The sequence below is a fragment of the Sciurus vulgaris genome (assembly GCF_902686455.1).
Source record: "Sciurus vulgaris genome assembly, chromosome: 12".
Lineage (NCBI taxonomy): Eukaryota > Metazoa > Chordata > Mammalia > Rodentia > Sciuridae > Sciurus > Sciurus vulgaris.
Window position 1 is genome coordinate 59,414,511 of NC_136473.1, and position 18,990 is coordinate 59,433,500.

The 18,990-nt window shown below is 42.0% G+C and overlaps 2 protein-coding genes across 7 annotated transcripts in view; one reads left to right on the forward strand and one right to left on the reverse strand.

Annotated features, from left to right (window-relative positions):
* LOC306641562 (uncharacterized protein) overlaps positions 1–18,990 on the reverse strand; it is a 109,473-nt gene that overhangs the window by 57,011 nt on the left and 33,472 nt on the right. The gene's annotated exons all lie outside the window — the stretch shown is intronic.
* Positions 15,238–18,990, forward strand: part of LOC306641532 (transport and Golgi organization protein 1 homolog) — a 220,987-nt gene continuing 217,234 nt past the window's right edge. The window contains exons 1-2 of the mRNA XM_079106650.1: positions 15,238–15,690; positions 16,471–16,602. Coding sequence (XP_078962776.1) covers positions 15,637–15,690; positions 16,471–16,602 — 186 coding nt within the window. The 5' untranslated portion in view covers positions 15,238–15,636. The remainder of the gene's footprint in view (positions 15,691–16,470; positions 16,603–18,990) is intronic.

The window sequence follows — 18,990 nt, forward strand, 5'->3', positions numbered from 1 at the left end:
CTGTTATGTGGACTATGGAATGTCCCCTCGTCATGGAAAAGACACCTTGGAAGAAGTTACAGGTGGCTTCACGCTTTCTCAGCATTCAGTTCAAGAATGGGCTGGTCTGTGATTCTGAGGTCTCTGTGTTCTGCAAAACAATACTGAGTAAAAAACAAATAGAGGGGATCTCTTTCCTTCTTTGGCCTTAGGAACAATGCCAGTGCTGGAATCGGGTCACACTCTCTTGGGGATAACAGGTGGCCCTGAGGAGACTTGGGAATAACAGGTGGCCCCGGTTAGACTACTCTGGGTCTAACCCTTGTGGGCCATGACCATTTTGCATGTGACCCTTCTTTCAGCCTGGCACTCAGGACCTTCCACGTTAGCACCAACCTACCTCTTGAACTTTTCTTCTACCAGTACCACCTCATTTATCAAATCAACAAGCTTTTATAGGAAGAACTTGGAATTTATGCACAGATCCTGGATCAAATTTTGATTCTGCTGCTTGTTAGTTGTGTAACTTTGAGTATGTTACACCTTTGCTGGGCCTGTTTTCTCACCTGTGGACATCATAATATCACCTTCATAAAGTTACTGGGAAAATTAAATTAGTCAAGAATGTCAGGGCTTCTCAGATCTTTTCCTCAGTTTTTCTAATGGCCACAAGAGACTACATAAAATGAATGCCCTCTGGGGGCAGTTACAACTTCTTTGAATTTATAATTTTTTGACCCGAAAAGGAATCTACATGTATTTTGCATTTGAATTATTTTTTGTGTTTCTTAATATAAGTCAGTTTCTGCAAAAACATTAATAAAATTTTTAGCCAAAGAACTTGTGTCGTAATTACCTGTTAGTTTCACATTCAACCTTTCCCACGTCCAACATACTGCAGTCAGGTCAATGACTATAGCTCAAGGGGTACTCCTGGGCCTGGGGCTCGGCACTCCACAATGTCACTCCCTTTCCCTCATGGTGCACCCCAGCCCTCACTTTTCTAAAACACACACACACACACACACACACAGGCTATTCTCATCCTGGCGTCTTTGAGCCAACACATCTATGAGGCTGAGCTCACCCCACACCCAGTGATGAACTTGTCCTCATGAAAGCCATGAACACCCCACTCTGTTCTTCCTTTCTGGACAGGTCTTTCCATACATGATCTTCAAATTCAGAATCGTGAAACCCCTGGGGATCCCTGCAACCCAAAGTCCTCTGTCTTGTGAATACTCTTGGCATGTTGTCTATTTAAACTAGCACTTTCTATTTCCCACCTTCTTGAGAGTGGTGAGCCTGTCTGGCCACCTGCCCCTCTGAATTGTAGACCCCATGAACCACCTTCTATGTCTCACTCTCACTGGCCATCATAGATCTCAAGTATTTTCACGTCTTCACCACAGTCTCCCGCCAGCACATCTTGTCTGAGCTTCCTCCTCCACTGAAATTCTTCTCCCTACCCTGGTCTTTTGGTGAATTTCCTAGACTAGCATGACTTCCTATTCATCATAGACCATAGATTTCTGTCACTAAGATGCGATCCTTTTGTCAATGTGTTTTGTATGTGTGAGCCTGGACTCAGCACAGTGAGAACCTGATGACAGGACCTTGCCCTGTTCATCTGTGTATCCCAGATCCAGAATGATGCCTGGGCCTCAGTATGTGCTTAATAAATACATGACATGTACTGTGATGTCCAGCCACCCCTGTGTCGACACCTTCTGCTGTTAGAGTCTGTGGGGAGGGACCAGGCAGGATGGGGCCATGAGAATGGGAAATCCACAGAGGTGCTGAATGGCAGGCTGAAGCAGGAGGAGACCACAGGCTCAAAAAAACAACTCAAGTCCCAAGCATGGAGCTTCTGGGTAGTGGGACAAACTGCAGCCTAAACCGGTTGCAAGAGATGGGCAAGAATGGAGAGGCGAGGAGGAGAATCTGCAGTGGATAAAGTCCTCTTGAACCTTGTACTAAGAAATAGAATAAAACAATCCAAATAGCTGCTGCCAGCAAGAGTTACAAACACAAGTCAAGAAGATCGTGGAAGGCCACATTGGGCCAAGTCAGTCCTACCTGTCACTCGGGCTCATCAGTCATGGTTCTTTCCAAGCTGCAGGAGCAAGAGCAACCGTGATGCCCAGAAGTGTCCTCATCTGCACCTTTTGTAAGGGCAGGTCTCCTGAGGGAAGGGGGTTGGCAGTTTTGGATGGGGAGTGGGGCCAGGGAGGGAGTAGTGCTACCCCAGGATCCCCCACTTTTTTTTGGGTGACCATCACTATGACTCTTATTTTCCAACCCAAACCTCAGACATGTAAAATTACAAATGCAAATGTATTCATAGAACAGTAAGTTGGAAGACAGATACATCTTGACACAGCCTCTCCTAAACCACATATTTAAGAAAATAAATACCAGGGAATTTACCTAACGAAACACATTCAACAAGCACCTTTTGTCACTTTTATACAGAGTTCATGGGACACCTACCTGTTCACTGTACATCCTAGTCACTATTGAATTCAACATTTCACTCTAGTTCATTCCAAATCTTCCCTTCGGCCAAGACCCAAATCTTTCTTAAATTCTTTTCATTTGTCTTTTCTTCTATCACCAGGCCCAGCAGCTGTATTTCTTTTGAGGCCATTTTCCCAAGTCTTCCTCACTCTGTAGGAGTTACTGCACATAAGCCAAGAGGAGGGTCGAGCACAGCCGTGTTGGTAAGTGAGTGCTGGCTTGGTGGGGTGGGGTGGGGGTGTCAGTGGGACCCTTCTTGCTGAGCAATTGTTCCTCACTCACTTCACAGCAATTTAAAGTCAGGTCTCATTAAACAGACAAAGCCCATTGTGCTGGCAGATTTCCACCGTGATAGCAAATACTTGAGATTCAAACTTATAAAGAGAAAAGGTTTGTTTCCACCCCCAGTTTCAGAGCTCACAGTCCATGGTCAGCCAGCCTCATTGCTTTCTGACCTGCAGTGATGCAGTACATCATGGCAGGGAGCATGTGATGGAGCAAAGCTACTCACCTCATGGCTGGAAAACAAAAATAAGGGAGAAGGGGCTGAGGTTCCCAGTTTCCTTGGAGCGCATGCCCATAGTAACCTGAAGACTTGCCACTAGGCCCTGCCTCTTAAGGTTACCATCACCCCCAGGCACTGTGGCGCACACCTGTAATCCCAGGGACTGGGAGGTGCCATTGATGCAGGAGGATCACGAGTTCAAGACCAGCCACAGCAAAAGCAAGGCACTAGCAACTCTGTGAGATCCTGTCTCTCCATATAATACAAATTAGGGCTGGGGATGTGGCTCAGTGGTTGAGTGCTCCTGAGTTAAATCCCCCATTCCCACCAAAAAAAAAAAAAAAAAAAAAAAAAAATTTCCATCACCTCCCAATAGTACCATTCTGGAAACTATGGGAATTGGTCTTTGAGAAATGTTCAAGATCCAAACTACAGCATCCATTGAGCACAGTCCTTTGGAGTCATGCCAAAATAGTAGTTCAATCTACTATAGTTCAATCTAAGAATACCTAGAGTTTGTTGTGTTCGAAATTGATACTATTCTGGAAAATTTAGAATAGTGATTGGGGCTGCTGAAAGCTTCAAAGAGAATCTTCCTTGTTGCCCCAAATACAAGGGACTTTGAAAAGTTCTTGCCAATCACACACACCTGCAGTGAATAGTATTTTGGATAGTGTTAATAAATGTAAAACAAATTTGACTTAAAGCTTTAAATCATAAAATGAAATAACTGTTAGGAAGGTAAGAGACTATGGTGTACACATGTTAGATAGTTACCTGCTCTTCTACCACAATAAACAATCAGTATAAAGTGTTTATAGTGTTTAAACCAAGAGATAATAGTCTTAAGTGCATATTTTAAAGTATGGAAATGAGAAAACAGTAGAGAGATTAGTGGTCACTATCTGAGGAGGTTCTGTTCAGTCTTCCACTGAGAACATCTAGAAAGGCTAGAGAAATTAGTTTTTAGAATCTATTTAAAGGCACTGGAGCGCTACAAAATAGTAACTAGGGCCAAGAATCAGAGAAGGAAATCAAGAGCAATGGCTCCATTAATTAGAAGAGAGCATCAATGAGTGAAAAGGCAAACTGTAGCATGGAAGAAGATATTTGTAGAATATTTATTTGAAAAGGACTCATAATGCAAATATGAAAACATGTTTATAAACCAATAAGAAAAAGACAACGGAAAAGAAAAATGGGAAAGAGATTAAAGAATTTTTCAAAAGAATATCCAATGTCCAATCTGTAAATGAAAAGATATTCAAGTTCCTTCAGTCATCAGAGAAATGGAAATTGAAATCACATTGTAACCAAACCTGCAATCCCAGCAACTCAGGAGGCTGAGGAAGGATTGCACGTTAAAGGACAGCCTGGGTGACTTAAAAATAAAAATAAAATGAGCTGGAAATGTAGCTCAGCGGTAGACCATCCCTGAGTTCAATTCCTAGTAGTCAAGATAAAATAAAATGATATAATGTCACACCACTACAAAACCACCAGATTGGCTAAAATTAAGCGGGCTGACAATATCCAATAGTGGAAAAGATGAAGAACAATTGAAACTCTCCTATGTTATCAGGAATTGGTATAATTTTAAAAAGTTTGCCGTTCTCTATGGAAGTTGAATCCACACACGCCCTATCATGCTGCAGTTTTACTCATAGGTAAATATTGCTCACCAGGTATATACCACCATTCACATGTGCACCAAAAGACATGAAAAACATCTCAGAATCATTATATGTAATACCCAGCATTGGAAACGACCCACGTGTTCATTATCCATACAATGGACAAATTGTGTGATTGAAAACTAGACAAATAAAAACCAGTTACAGTGACAAGTAAAAACATGAGTGAAACTCACAAAAACGTTAAGTCGTAATGAAGCATAATGATTATTTACTGAGTGGTTCCATTTTTTAGAAACTTCAAAAAGGCAAAATACATCTTTGATAATGAAGATAATGGTCACCTTTGAAATGCACTGGTGGGGACTGGTGAGATACTGGTTATTTTCCATTTCTTGACCAGGATGATGGTAATTGGGTGTGTGCACTTAGTGGTGTTGCATAATATCTGCACCCATTGATTTGTTCACTTATCTGTAACATCTTACTCTTCAATTTAAAAATAAAAGTTTTAAGAAGAAGGCAGTTTTTTTCATTGTTGTCAAAGGAATAGAAGACATGTAGTAGACTGATTCATGTAGAACTGATGGGACTTGCTCTCCTCTATGCCTTATTTTTGCAAAATGAGTTTTTTCTTCCTTACCCAACAAGGGGCAGAAGACAGCATGCTTTTGTTAAGGGTTTTTGTAATAGTTGATGTTTAACTCTTACATGCATTTCATTAATAACTGTTAAAATAGGCAAAAGCAAATATGTACTTACACAAAATTGAGATGATGTCTTTTATCCATGGCAGCAGACAGAGAATATACAAAGAATCAGCCAGAATTTTAAATTAAACTACAAAGAAAAAAAATTACTTCAACAGATGAATATGCATGCAAACAAGATATATATGTGTGTAGATAATGTTTTGCTTGATTTTATTTTTCTTAAGGTTAAAGTAATTTTTAATCTATTTTACTTAGTAATTAAATGTTTTATTTCTCAATAGCTTTCATTTACATTGAACTTTTACAAAATTAAACCTTTTTATTTTACAGAAAATTCCATGGAAAGAACTTGCTAAGGCTCCTAGATCCCTCTCAGGCATCACAGTCCAGGCAAGTCTGACAAGGTGGCTTTATATCTGAAACTTGGGGACCTGATCCAAGTGGCTGAAAATCGTGTTTCTTTTCCCAGCTCAGGTCATTCACCTCCACAGGCCTGTTTCCCTGGTCTCCTCCCCAGTAAGGTCGCCTCTCTGAGATGTGATAAAATTTGATGACATCATGTCTCTTTGGGAGCCTGGCTCCCCTTCAGGAAGCAGGTGTTGTGGAGGAGAGGTGGCTGAGGCCCTTTTCTGTTGCACTGACCTGGGTTCACTGCACAGGTTGCCCTCAGGGCCTAACACTTGAGGCCACCTCCATGGTTTTTCCCATGGCCTGTGCCATTAATTGGATCCCAGGATTTACTCCAGCTGCAGCTGTGTTATAGGGTCAGCAATCTTCCAAGTCTGCAGGTCATGCCAGGCCTGGGGGTATTTGCAAAAATAAGTCACCAGTGCTGCCCTGGTCCCTATTAAAACAAGTGAATTTTGGAGAGGAAATTAGAATTCCCTCTGGCTTCTAAGGAAGATATTCAGGCTTAGGTGCCCAACACAGGAGCAGGAGCATGACACCTGTGGGGAGTCACTGGCTGGTGAAGGCATGGCCTCTCTCCTTGCTCAGGCTGCATCCTTAAGATGAGCCTTGGGTTCCCTTGCTGGCATCTTCCCTAGAGACAGCCCTAGACAGTGCTCTGAACTTGAAATTAGAAGAGCATTGCAGTTCCAGTTGCGTTGTGTAACTCCCTGGAGCTGCATGGTTTGCACTGTGGTTTGTTTCCCCAGGATTAAAAGGCTTATAGAAACAATTAGCATAATTCCTAGTATAAAATCAATGCACAGTGACACGACACGTGGGCTTGCAGAGGTAAAGTCATGCTGGAAAAGTGGACCATCTAGGTTTCCCTGGGCGCCACAGGTTTGTCTCTGTTTCTCCTGGTCTTCACATTCCCTTTTTTTGTCCCTGGGGTAAATCTCAACTCTGTGGGAGTTCAAGCAATGCCTCTGGACATCTAAGAAAGAAATCAATAATCTGTTTGTTTTTTTTTTTTTTTTTAAAGAAAAAAACACTTAAATGGACAAATTCTAAACATACCCTTCAATGTCTACAACCATGTAATCACTACCTTGATCAAGACATAGAATATTTTCATCACGCCAGAAAGTTCCTTCTTGCCCTTTCCTGCCAATTCTGCACCTACTACTGCTGTGATTTCTATCAACATAGATGAATTTTGCCTGTTCTTGAAATTCACATGAATGGAACCATTCAGCCAATTTTTTTTGCATCTGTTTTCTTTTACTTAAAAGAATTTTTTGAGGTGTTTCCAAGTCATTGTCATATATCAGGATTCTCTTCCTTTTTCTCACATAGTATGGATATACTATGATTTATTCAGTGTCCTATTGGGCTAGTTTCCAGTTTTTAGCTGTTAGCAATAAAGCTACTATGTACATTCTTTTACAAATTATTTTGCAGACCAGTATCTAGGAGAAAATTGTTGGGTATGTTGGGTATGTGTTTTCCTTTCAATAGAAACATTTTTCTAAGATCATTATAACATTTTATACTTTTACCAACTATGTGTGAGGTTTTAGTTGCTCCATATTCTCCCCAGCATTTGATGGGGTCAGTGTTTGGCATCTTCCTGGGACTGAAGTCATGGTCATCATGGCTTTCATTTGCATTTTCCTTGTGATTAATGCATTCAGTACCTTTTGACATGCTTAGTTGCCACTTCTATATCTTCTTTCATGAAGTGTCTGTACAAGACGTTTGCCTGCTTTAATTAGGTTGTCTTTTTATTATTGATTTGTAGGTTGGCATGTTTTATATAATTGGATACAGATCTTCATTGGATATATGTAATACTGTCGTTTTATCCCAATCTGTAGTTTGACCTTCCATTTTTATTAACAATATCTTTAATGAGCAAAAACTTTTAATTTTGAGGAAATCCAATATATAACTTTATTTTATGCTTAGTTTTTTGTGTCCTGCCTAGAAATATTCCCCTCTCCTAAGATCATGAGGATATTCCTGTGCTTTCTTCTAGAGACTTTCTAGTTGCAGCCTTTATATTTAAACCTGTTGTCCCTGTGCTGGTTTGAGGAGTCAATTCATGGTCACAAAGAGCTATTCCAGCACGAGACTGGGTGCCACTGAAGGAAACCATCAGGTTTTCCTCCCTTGCCCATCCTCCTTCTGAACAAGGGGAAGAATTAGAAGCCATTGTCTTAGCCTGAAAGTAGAGAATAGTCCTCACCCTCCCTGCTGGTGGATGGCAGCATCTTTGTTAAGCATGCTGGCTGCCTCTACCAAGAAGGAAAAGGGATGACATTTACTGGGCTCTTTCTGCTTCCAGGCTTCCTGCAGATCAGGAGGCTCAGACTCAGACTCAGAAAAGTCAAGCAACTTGCCTAGCTAGTAAGTGATTCAAATCTGAGATTTTTATGATTCTTTGATTCTTCTGATTCTTTCCCATTCTAACCCCGAGTCACTGAAGTGCCCCTTTCTTCCTTCTTCCTGTGACTCACCCAGAGAGGTTGTTCTCCTTGCTGGGATGTGCCTGGTTCCTTCCTCACTGCTAAAGCATTGTGGCTCTGTGCTAAAAAATACCAGAGGCCCTGCCCCCAGAGCAGACTTTAAGACACTCTGTGTGTCCAGCCAGGCATCCAAGGTTTCCTTTTGGAGGATGAAGGGTCTACAGCTGACCTGCTGTAAGACCTGGGGAATCAAAGGGCAGGGAAACCACCACCCCCATAGGCCCTGGAAGCAGCTCTGTAGCAAGAGGTTCACTGCACACTGCGAGTTTGCCAGGAAGCAGAATAGGGTTGTCTCTGGAGTGCCCCAGGGAGTCCTCCCAAATATCAAATCCCACATCTGGCAGCACCTGTCTCTGGAAAATACTGGCCTTTCATCTGCCTGCTTCCTGGAGTGCTTCTCATGTGCCAGCCCTACCTAGGAGCCAGAGAGCGAAGGAGACCCAGGATTTGCTCCTGGTTTTGCTTCTTCCTGCAGAGGAGACTTTGAGGGTGGGGATGGGTAAGGCAAGCTGACCTCAGACAACCCAGAACTTGCTCTAAGAATCACCCCAGCCCCAGGAGGGGCATCTGTGTCTCAGTAGCATATCCAGGGTCCCTTTGGGGAAGCTGGGTCATGGTGTTAGTGTCCCCATAAGAAAGGTGCAGGGTGGAACGATGCAGGATCAGTCAGTGCAGACCTTAGAGGCATTACCCAACCTGCCCTCCCACAACCAGGTTCTAGGGTGTGCCTCAGGCCTGGGTGTTTTGTCAGCTGTCTTGTGACTCCAGTGTGTCCCAGGGATTTGCTTGGATGCTTTGAGGACTGCACTTGCCTTCCAATTCCTCCTCTACAGAGAAATCTGAAGAACATATTCAATATCAAACACACCCATGTCATCCTGCAGCTTAAGAAACCTTTAAATGGGACCTAAATGCTTTTAGGATAAAATTCTGAATCTGTCCCTTGCTTTCTATGGCTGTTCTGAGTGGCACACACCCATAGCAGGGGGTGCCTGGGAGATGTTCCAGAGAGCAAGATGCTCACCTGAGTGCACCTGAGTTGCAAAGGCAGAGAGGGGCAAGGCAGGCAGATGGGGGAGGCCACTGGAGGCAGAGTCCAGAGCAGCAGGGGTGGGTGTGACTTCACTGTACTGCTTGTCAGGCTTGATCACCTTTGTTCTGGGGGGTTCACCCCTGCTATGATGGCAGGGAGCCTTCTCTTTGCTAGTTTGTCTATTTCATCTCTATTCTCAGTGATCAGCCCAGCACTTGCCTGTCATGTACAAACAACTGTAAAGGAAGGAGGGAAGCCAGGAAGGTGGGACTGTGGCCGGGCTGGAGCACGGAGGTGCCCGTGGGTCTGTGCCAGGAGTGGGCTGAGCAGAGGTTGGAGTCATCGCCATGATCAATTCCAAGCTAAGCTCTTAGGCTGTGTCCTTAGAACAGGAGATATCATTGAAGGGTTGTAAGCTGAAGGGACTTGACCCGGTTCGCATTTTGAAGAAATAATCCTGCTGCAACTGAGGGAGACAGGCTACAAAGATTCTCCCGAGGAGCAGAGGATTTTGGTTTATAGATTCCCCTGCTCAGGAATTCAGCCTGAAAGAAATGAGGACAGAGAAATTGAGGCTCCATCAAGTGGGACCACAGGACTCTGACCCAGGCAGGGGTCCTGGAGCTGAGGCTGAGCACAGGAATGGGCAGCAGCTGTCCTGGGGTTGCAGAGTGAAGCACACAGGGAAGCCAAAAGCTGTGAAGGTGCCACAGCAACCCAGAGAGGCTAAGAAGCCATCTGCAGGAAGGACCAGCAAAAGCCACTTTGAGGCTCAGTTTCCCCATTTGTGAGGTTGGGATGATATGAGTTCTGAGCTCACGGGTCATGAGGGTTTACTGAGATGGCGCACATGAGGCCCTCATCTTAGCACCTGGTGCAGAGGAACACTCATTAAGTGAGTTGTGGTTACTATTTCAAAGTGAAGGGGCTACAGTCAGGGTCAGACAGGAGCAGGCATGATGGGGTCCATGAGGCTGGAGGAACTTGACCTCTGGTGGGGAGAATGGGGCTCCTAATGAGAAGGCATGGAAGAACCATTAAGGGCATCATGGATTTTTTGCCTAAAAGGGTGAGGGAATTGGCCAAAAGGAGAGGGAGAGTTGAAGATGACCCCCATGATTCTGGAGCCATTTCCTGAGCAGAGTGAAGGAGGGTTGTGGACACAGAGGCTCCCAGCCATGAGAAGCCAGAGGACTTCTGGAACTAACTAAAGAGGCCCCAGCTGGAGAGACAGCTTGGGGAATCCTCCTTACAGGGGAGAAGTGAAGCAAAGAACAGAAGAAGTTGAGGACAAAGCAACCCCGGAAAGCCCCGGTGTTGAAATTAAGATTCATCCAGATAACTGTGTGGCAGGTGGTAGATGGACAAATGGTTGTTGTCAAGGAACTGCCATAACGTAAAGTCCGAGGAATTCTCCATTGACATTGGTAGCTGGAAGTCACAGATGAACTCAGAACATGTGGTTTTTGGAGAATGACAGATCAGTGAGTGAGAGAGAGGAGACAGCAAGTATAGCCTGCTCTAGCAAGCCACCTGGCCATGCAGGGCAGAAAAGACATAGGGAATTTGGGAAGGAGGAATGGGGCAGAGAGAAAGCTCTGTTCTGAGATGGAGGAGTCTTGAGAATGTTGAGATGTGCATGGAAGGAGATAGCTAAGGACCCAGATGAAAAAGGAGATCTTTGGGGGCAGGTGAGAAAGTGGGTGAAGATGAAGAAGCTCCCCAGGGAACTGGCAGGGAACCTGTGGGAGCAAAGGAGTGTGAGGGAGGGGAGGAGGAGAGGCAGGAGACAACTCGCAAAGCTCTGCATATGCTTATGACCTTGTCTGTAAACACTCAAAGTGGATCAACGACTTAGGCACTAGAACAAAGACCCTATGCCTAATAGAAGAAAAAGTAGACCCAAATATTCATCACATAGGCTTAGAACCTGACTGTTTTTTAACAAAATCCCTCAAGCTCAAGAAGTCACATCAAGAATCCATAAATGGGAGGGATTCAAACTAAAAAGTTTCTTCTCAGCAAAGAAAACAAACAAGAATGTGAAGAGAGAAAGCCTACCGATTGGGAGAAAATCTTTACCACATGCACCTCAGATAGAGCACTCATTTCCAGGATATAAAAAGAATGCAAACAACTTAACACCAGAAAACCAAATACCCCAATCAATACATGGGCTTAGGAACTGAACAGACACTTCACAGAAGAAGAAATGGAATCAATCAACAAATGTATAAGAAATGTTCAGCATCTCTAGCAATTAGAGAAACGCAAATCAAAAGTACTCTAAGATTTCATCTCACTCCAACCAGAATGGCAATTATCAAGAATACAAGCAATAGGAAGTGTTTACAAGGATGTGGGGGAAAAGGTACACTCATATGTTGCTGGTGAGACTGCAAATTGGTGCAATCACTATAGAAAGCAGTATGGAGATTCCTCAGAAAACTCCGAATGGACCCAGCATTTTGAGCCAGCTCTCCCACTCCTTGGTTCATATCAAAGGACTTAAAATCAGCATACTACAGTGCTGAAGCCACATCAATGTAATAGCAGCTCAATTCACAGTAGATAAACTATGGAACCCACCTAGATGCCCTTCAACAGATGAATGGATCAAGAAAATGAGGTACATATACACAATGGAATATTACTCAAGCCTTAAGGAAGAATGAAATTATAGCACTTGCAGGTAAATGAATGGAACTAAAGAATATTATGCTAAGTGAAATAAGCAGTCCCAAAAAACCGAGAATGTTCGCAGACTGACAATCTTGTCCATTGACTGCCAAGATTGTTCGCAGTCTGACGAGCAGACCAGTGGCTGGCTAGGATGTTTGCAGACTGAAAATCTGGGTTGTAAAATGGTGTGTGTGTTGTGGGGGGCAGAATATTGGCAGCAGCTGATGCCAACAGATTTGACAACAAAAAGAATTTGATGATTTGATCTTCATCAAAATAAAACCTGTTCTTCAAAGTACACTTAAATGAAAAAGACTAACCACAAGCTGGCAGGAAATTACTGTAAAGAATTGACCTGATAAAGGTCTTGCATGGAGAAAATATGAAGAACCCTTAAAACTCATTAAAAAAAAAAATAGTCCTGTAAAGCACCACTTCACCAATAAACAGATAAACAGATGGCTAATAAACACAGTCAAAAAGCTTAACATCATTATTTGTGAGGGAAATACAAACTTAAACTATAAGAGTCACCACTACACACTGACTAGAAATAGATAATATTAAAGACTGACTGTGCAGAGTGTTGGAGAAGAGGCGAAGGAACTGGACGTGCACGTAGCTGGCGGAGCTGTAAAGTGGTAGAATCACCTGCTTAAAAAGGAAAGCATACACCTGTCATATGTAACCATTCTTCTCCAAAGAGAAGATGTTACATACCAATAGAAGAAATTGGATATCAATGTTATTGACCATTTTATTGATAAAAGGCCAAAACTGGAAAAAATCCAAATGTCCATCAATAGGTGATAGACAAATTGTGGTATATACATATAATGAAATGCTACTCAGGAATAAAAAGAGATGAACTATTATTGATAAAGAGATATAGATTAATTTTAAATTATGCCAAATAAGAGAAGCCAGAGAACACAGAATATATTATTCCATGCTCAGAAAACTTTAGGAATACAAAGCAGTCTATTAAGATAGACATTTTTTTGTGGGCAGGGTGGGAACGTGGGTGGCAAGAAGGTAGGGTGACCAAGGGCAGAGGTTGGAATTGCCTAAAGAATGAGAAGACTGTTGGAGGTAAAGGATGGATTCATTATCTTGGTTATGACAATGGTTTCACATATTCAAGTTAAAATTTATCAAACTGCACACTTCAAAAACATGTAATTTATTGCATGTCAATTTTACCTCAAATTTAAGAAATATATTCATCTTTTCTCACTTTCTAAGATAAAAATAGTATTCTATAAATATTTTTCTCCACTTCATGTTTTTTTTTTTTTAAAGGTATTCTGGAAACCATATCTTAGCAGTACTTAAAATTATTTTCTTTCTTCTTCATACTATTCTTTGGTTTATTCAACAACCCTTATTAATAAACAGTTGGTTGTTTCAGTCATTTGTGACCATCTTTTGTTATTATAATTCATGCTTCAACAACAACTTTGTAGATGCAAATTTTAAACATTTGTTGGATTCCCAGTATCTTTGGAAGGACTGGGATGATATAGCTCAAGGTAGAGCACTTGCCTGTGGTGCATGAGGCCCTGAGTTCCCTCTCAAGCACTAAAAAAAAAAAAAAAAAAAAAGACTTGGGATTCTTGAGTCAATAGGTAATTACATAAGCATTTTTGGGAGATGTTGACAACTTTCATTCCTGGAGAGGTTGTCTCATTTTTGTATACTTAGCAGTGTCTGAGGGTGAAGTATTCATCCACATTCTCTCACCTACTGAGTATATTGTCAAATGTTTGGATCTTGCCAACATAAGTGAGAAATGGTATCTTAGTGTGGTTTAATTTGTCTTTTTTTCATTAGGAACTAAGCAGAGCATGTTTCCATATTTTATAGCTATATTTGCCTCTCTTTTCCTAAGAACTGTTTATTTCTTCAGCCCATTTTCGTAATGGTTTCCTGCCTGTTTTATTTATAATGCTCTCTATATTTCAGGAACATGATTCCTTGGAGAGTCATGTGTTGCAAATATTTTTTCTCAGATTCTCATTGTCAAAGTGCATGGGGGGAGCAGGAAGGTTAAACACAGCCAGGCAAGTTTTTTTGTTTGTTTTTAAGTAATCACCTTTACACCTTTTTGTTTCTGGATTTTAAGATACAATTAGGAAGGTTTTGGCCACTTATAATGCACAGAAAATCTCAACCAATGTATTCTAGTACTTGCTTAAATTCTATTTTTACATTCAGGTTTCATATCCATTTGTAGTTTATCCTTGTGAATAATTTTTAAAAATCCAATTTTATCATTTTCCATGTAATTTTATGCAAATATTATTTATTAAAAATTCTGTTTTCCCCCAACTGAATTTTATTGTATCCCAAATGTCCAGTGCACTTGCCTCTGTTTCTGGATGGTCTGTTCTGTCCCACAACCTCTGTATATTCTTGGGCGTGGATGATGGTACAAGCTTTCATTATAGAGTTTGCCTTCCCCTCCTCCTTCCCGCTGCATTGCTCTTATTTTTCATTGCTTTCCTGCCTCTTCTTGTTTGACTGTTCTTTTGAGACGACTGTATTCAACTTGACGTATTTTTTAAAATCCACATATATTCATTCCCTCACCAAGTTAAATATCCCCAGTTTCTTAAACTTTTAGCACGTGCTGTCCAGGCTATTCATGATCCTAAATCTTTTCCACAAGTCATTCAACCTTAAAATGTGGCATCCAGGAATGAAGCCATTGGCGTAGGGGTGATAATGACACGATAGGGTGAAACTTTTAAAAAGTAGTGTCATTCAGAAGTAGAGGTCGGTTAGGGGAGAATCAGCACAGGAATGGAGTGAGCAGGGAAGGAACGCCCACTGGGAACAGCGGTCCTTCCCAAGGGAGCAGGAGAGGCGACTCCTCCCCTCTGGACTTTTGGGCCAGGTACCTGGTGTCTCAGCACCTCGCGACAGAGAGTTCTGCTCTGGGAGGGCCCGGGAGGCCTGACTTTCTCCTTTTTCCTAGTCCCCGAAAATAGCCCCTTCTGTTAGATTCCTAGCTTCTTTACTGGCCCTCTAAACCGCGTGTCCTTTCCCAGTTCCGGGGGCAGGTGAGCCCCATTCCTCTCCGCGTCCCTTGACTTGGACTCTTCCGTTGGGCTCTGCTGGCGCTCTCACCCGCCCGAATCCGCAGTTGGTTCTTCCCGCTCCCTCCCCTTCCCTCCCCTCCCGCCACGCCCCACCCCTCCCGGCCCCTCCCCTCCCGCCCTGCTCCTCCCGCTCCTCCCCTCCCCTCCCCTCTCCGCCCAGCCACAAGCTCAGAGCACTCGGGTCCGCCCCGCCTCACCGGCTGAGGACGTGTTTTGCAGGCGTAGGGCGGGAAGCGCCAGCGGCGGGGGACGGCGAGGGTCATTCCCAGTACCCGCCCCCCGGGCTGCATCCTTCGCAAGTAGGAAACGGCGAAAGAGGTCTGAGTCCTGTGCCGTTCAGCAGGGAAGCATGGTCACCGCTCAGCTGTCCGTGCACAATGGACTCAGTACCTGCCGCCCTGCCGTCTGTGGCCGCTTCTCCCGGGGACCCCGAGCTTCTGGGAGCCCTGACGATGCTCTGCGCAGCCCTCCTGGGAGGGACCCCGCTGTGACCGGCGGGTGGCTAAGTGGTGAGCGGAGTGGCTGCACTGACTGACGGCGACGGGGAAATGGAGGTGTCAGGCCCGGGCAGGCAGCACCGAGCTGTATTGCTGAGCGAGCCGGTGAGTGCACTGGACGCTTCCTCATTGCACTTTGTAACGCAATACTGAGAGGTGGCAAGCCCCTCGCTAGGTTCCCAAATGCAGCTGACGTCACAGTGGGTCTTGTCCGTCTGGAGACTGTTGGGAGGTGGGGCCAGAATGAGAGTCCTCTGGACACTTGAGGAGGGCGGTGTGGAGTAGAGGAGCGAAGGCTGGTGTTTGATACGCTCGCTTTGAGCGCACATTTAGTTAGACGTGGACTTTCATAGAAGCAAGTTAGGTTCAGAGTAGTTTATCTAAGCCAGTTTTCTAGAGTTGTCTGGCATTACTTGTCATTTGTCTTTAAGTTTATATGGGTAGAATGGAAATATATTTAAAACCTTAGAGAAATAGTTCGTTACTTGCATTATTCATTTTCATCGTGGTGTTATTTGTACCCATAAAATTAGTTTTATCATATACTTAAGTTTTTATCTAACATAATTTTTTTTTTTAATCATAAAGACCGGGTTATCTGCGAGGGAAGTGTCATACAGAAGGATTCTAGCCAGATGGTAGACAATATGATGTCGGAAGGGCCTATTCCAAATGGAAATATATGCTCGATTTAAATTATTTGAACACTGCGGGCGAACAAGAAATATGACACTGCCAGGATTCTGTCTCTCGAAGAACCTACTGGAGAATTTTGTGGAGGTAGATTTCAGATGATGGTGGTGGTTCTGGAACTGCCATGATGAATCTTTGTGACTGTTTTGTTATGAATATAAGGTTTCTCATCGCTTCTAACCTGTCTTTCAGCTGGTTGCCACATTGCCCAATGATGTTCAGCCTGGGCCTGATTTTTATGGACTGCCGTGGAAGCCTGTACTTCTCACTGTGTTCTTGGGAATTGTTTCATTTGCCTTTTTCTTCTGGAGAACTATTCTTGTTGTGAGTAAATTAACTTCCTTCTACCTTAGCACATAAATGCATGGGGTATTCTGTAGTCACTGCCCCTCCCCTTTTCAGGTTACCAACTTAAACACAAATTAGTGGTTGAAGTCACACTCGCTTTATAAAATAATTTAGGGTAATCTTTGTGTTGGTAAAGACTTAAGAAAACAATATATCCTGAAAAATCTCATGGAGAAAACTTCAATTTATAAGTTCCTTGTATCAAAACATAAAGATTAAGAATTAGGTAGGTACAGTGGGAAGAACTGGTAATTCTTACAGCCATTCTGACCAGTAGTTTCATATGTATCAGAAGTCTTCAAATGAGATCAAAGATGGGATAGGTTATATAAATATCCTTTTATGTAGCATAATATGGCTAGAAATCTATCCTACAGAAATAAGTATTCTTTAAAGATTTTCAGTAAGGTTTTTCAGCGGAACTGTGTATTAGATTGAAAACTTAGCAGAACTTATTCCATTACAGGGGTCTTTTTAAGTTCTTATATGTTCATATAATGGAATAGTAGGCAGCTTTATATATTTCAAAGACTTTGAGATACAGAAACTGCTCACAATTTAATGTGAAATAGAAAAAAGCAGAAACTAAGATTTAAATGTTGATGAACTATATGTTATATAAACACATACACAAGAAAAAAGTGCTGCAGAGGAATATAGCAAAATTATGAAAATCAGATGAGGTAATTTTTCAGGTGTTTTCTATATGCATTTCCCAGATTTTGTCATTCAATATTATGTTAAGAAAATAGCTTTTTATTTGGAAGTATAGATTATATGTTGTCCAGAGACATATTATTACATTTTTTGTTCCTTACTTTTTTTTCTAAGAAGAATTTGTCTATGTATGTGTGTATGTGTACATATATGTATGAGTATGTATACATGTATATATGCTTAAACATACGTAGGTTTGTACTGTAGGTCATTCTGCTTGATACTTAACATAATCAGAGGAAATTATTTTAGGTAAGTGAACTTTGCATGAAAAGCCTTCAGTGGAAACTCAACAGTTAATGTGGCCAGAAACATTGGCCACAAATCTTTCCAAATCTTAGTATTCCTTTTCTGATTACTTGATCATATCGGACATTCCATTGTTAATACAAGTTTCCTCTCCTTGTGCAATTGAGTATAAAAGCATTTAAAAAGAAATGCCTTCTTAAAAAGAAGAATCCTTTGCATGGATTCCTGTGAGGACTTTTCTAATCTCATTGAACTTGTTCTCAGCTAAAAGGAAAAAGGAGGATAGAAAGGTAAAGAGAAAAGGGAAAAATGAAAAGGTTTTATATTTCTCTCTTGGTTCTTTCAAGAACCCTGGCACCTGTTTCTATTTTCACTAGGTTAGGTAGGATCTGGGTCTTAGCTGCTGCTCCTCAGTCTCAGCATTTGACTTTGGAGTTTTGGTCCCTACCTTGGATGCCTGCTTTTTGCTACTTCCCATTTTCCCCTGCTGTCATTTTGGGTGAAAGCTTACTCTCTGATTAGTAAGCCTATGACATTAGAGAAATGTCCATTTCTTTCTATGTTGGAGTTTTCTGAATGTATTTTCCTATAACAAGATCATTCTAAGTGGAATTTTAGGGTCTGCAGTATTAGCAAGATACCATGGATGATCTGTGGATACATCTGAGTATCCCATCCCCATTTATACCATTGAAAAGGAGAAATATATGCTAATTTACAAAGAAATTTAGTGAAGTTTTAAAAAGAATTATTGCTTAGGCTTTATTATGTGACAGTTCATTGCCGTCTTTGGGAAATGATTCAGGTTTTGCTCTTTCCAGAAGATGTTAACTGTTGTTTCTCTTGTTGCTTGCGTATTTTCTTCTAGCAATTTTTTTTTAAGAATTCTTACCGCTATTTTTAGTGGTTTGCAGAAATAGGTGATGTAGCCTCTTAGATCATTTCTAAATTCAGCCAATAGCCAAATTGAAATTGGAGTTCTAAGATGTTTTTTGGTGAGTGAAAGCAGCACATGTCGGTGGTGGGTTTGTGGCTCAGTGATAGAAGCCCTTGCTGAGCCTGTGCGAGGCACTGGTTCAATTCTCAGCACCACATATAAAGACATGAATAAAAGAAAGGTCCATCGACATCTAAGAAAATAAACAAGTGGCAGATCTTTAATTTTGTTTCCTCAGAGTTCTTTGAACAGTCATTGTTCCTAGACTATCCTGGCTGTTTAGAATTATCAAATAAACAATTTTGAGTAAGTGAAGCATTAGTGTACTTTTCTGAAAATAGTAGCCATTTCTATTATTATAGGTAGGTTCTCAAGTCGTAAGATTGGAATAGATATATATTTACTGTAGCATAGGATACATACCTTAGTATTTTTATATGACAGAGGCTAATGAAATGCTT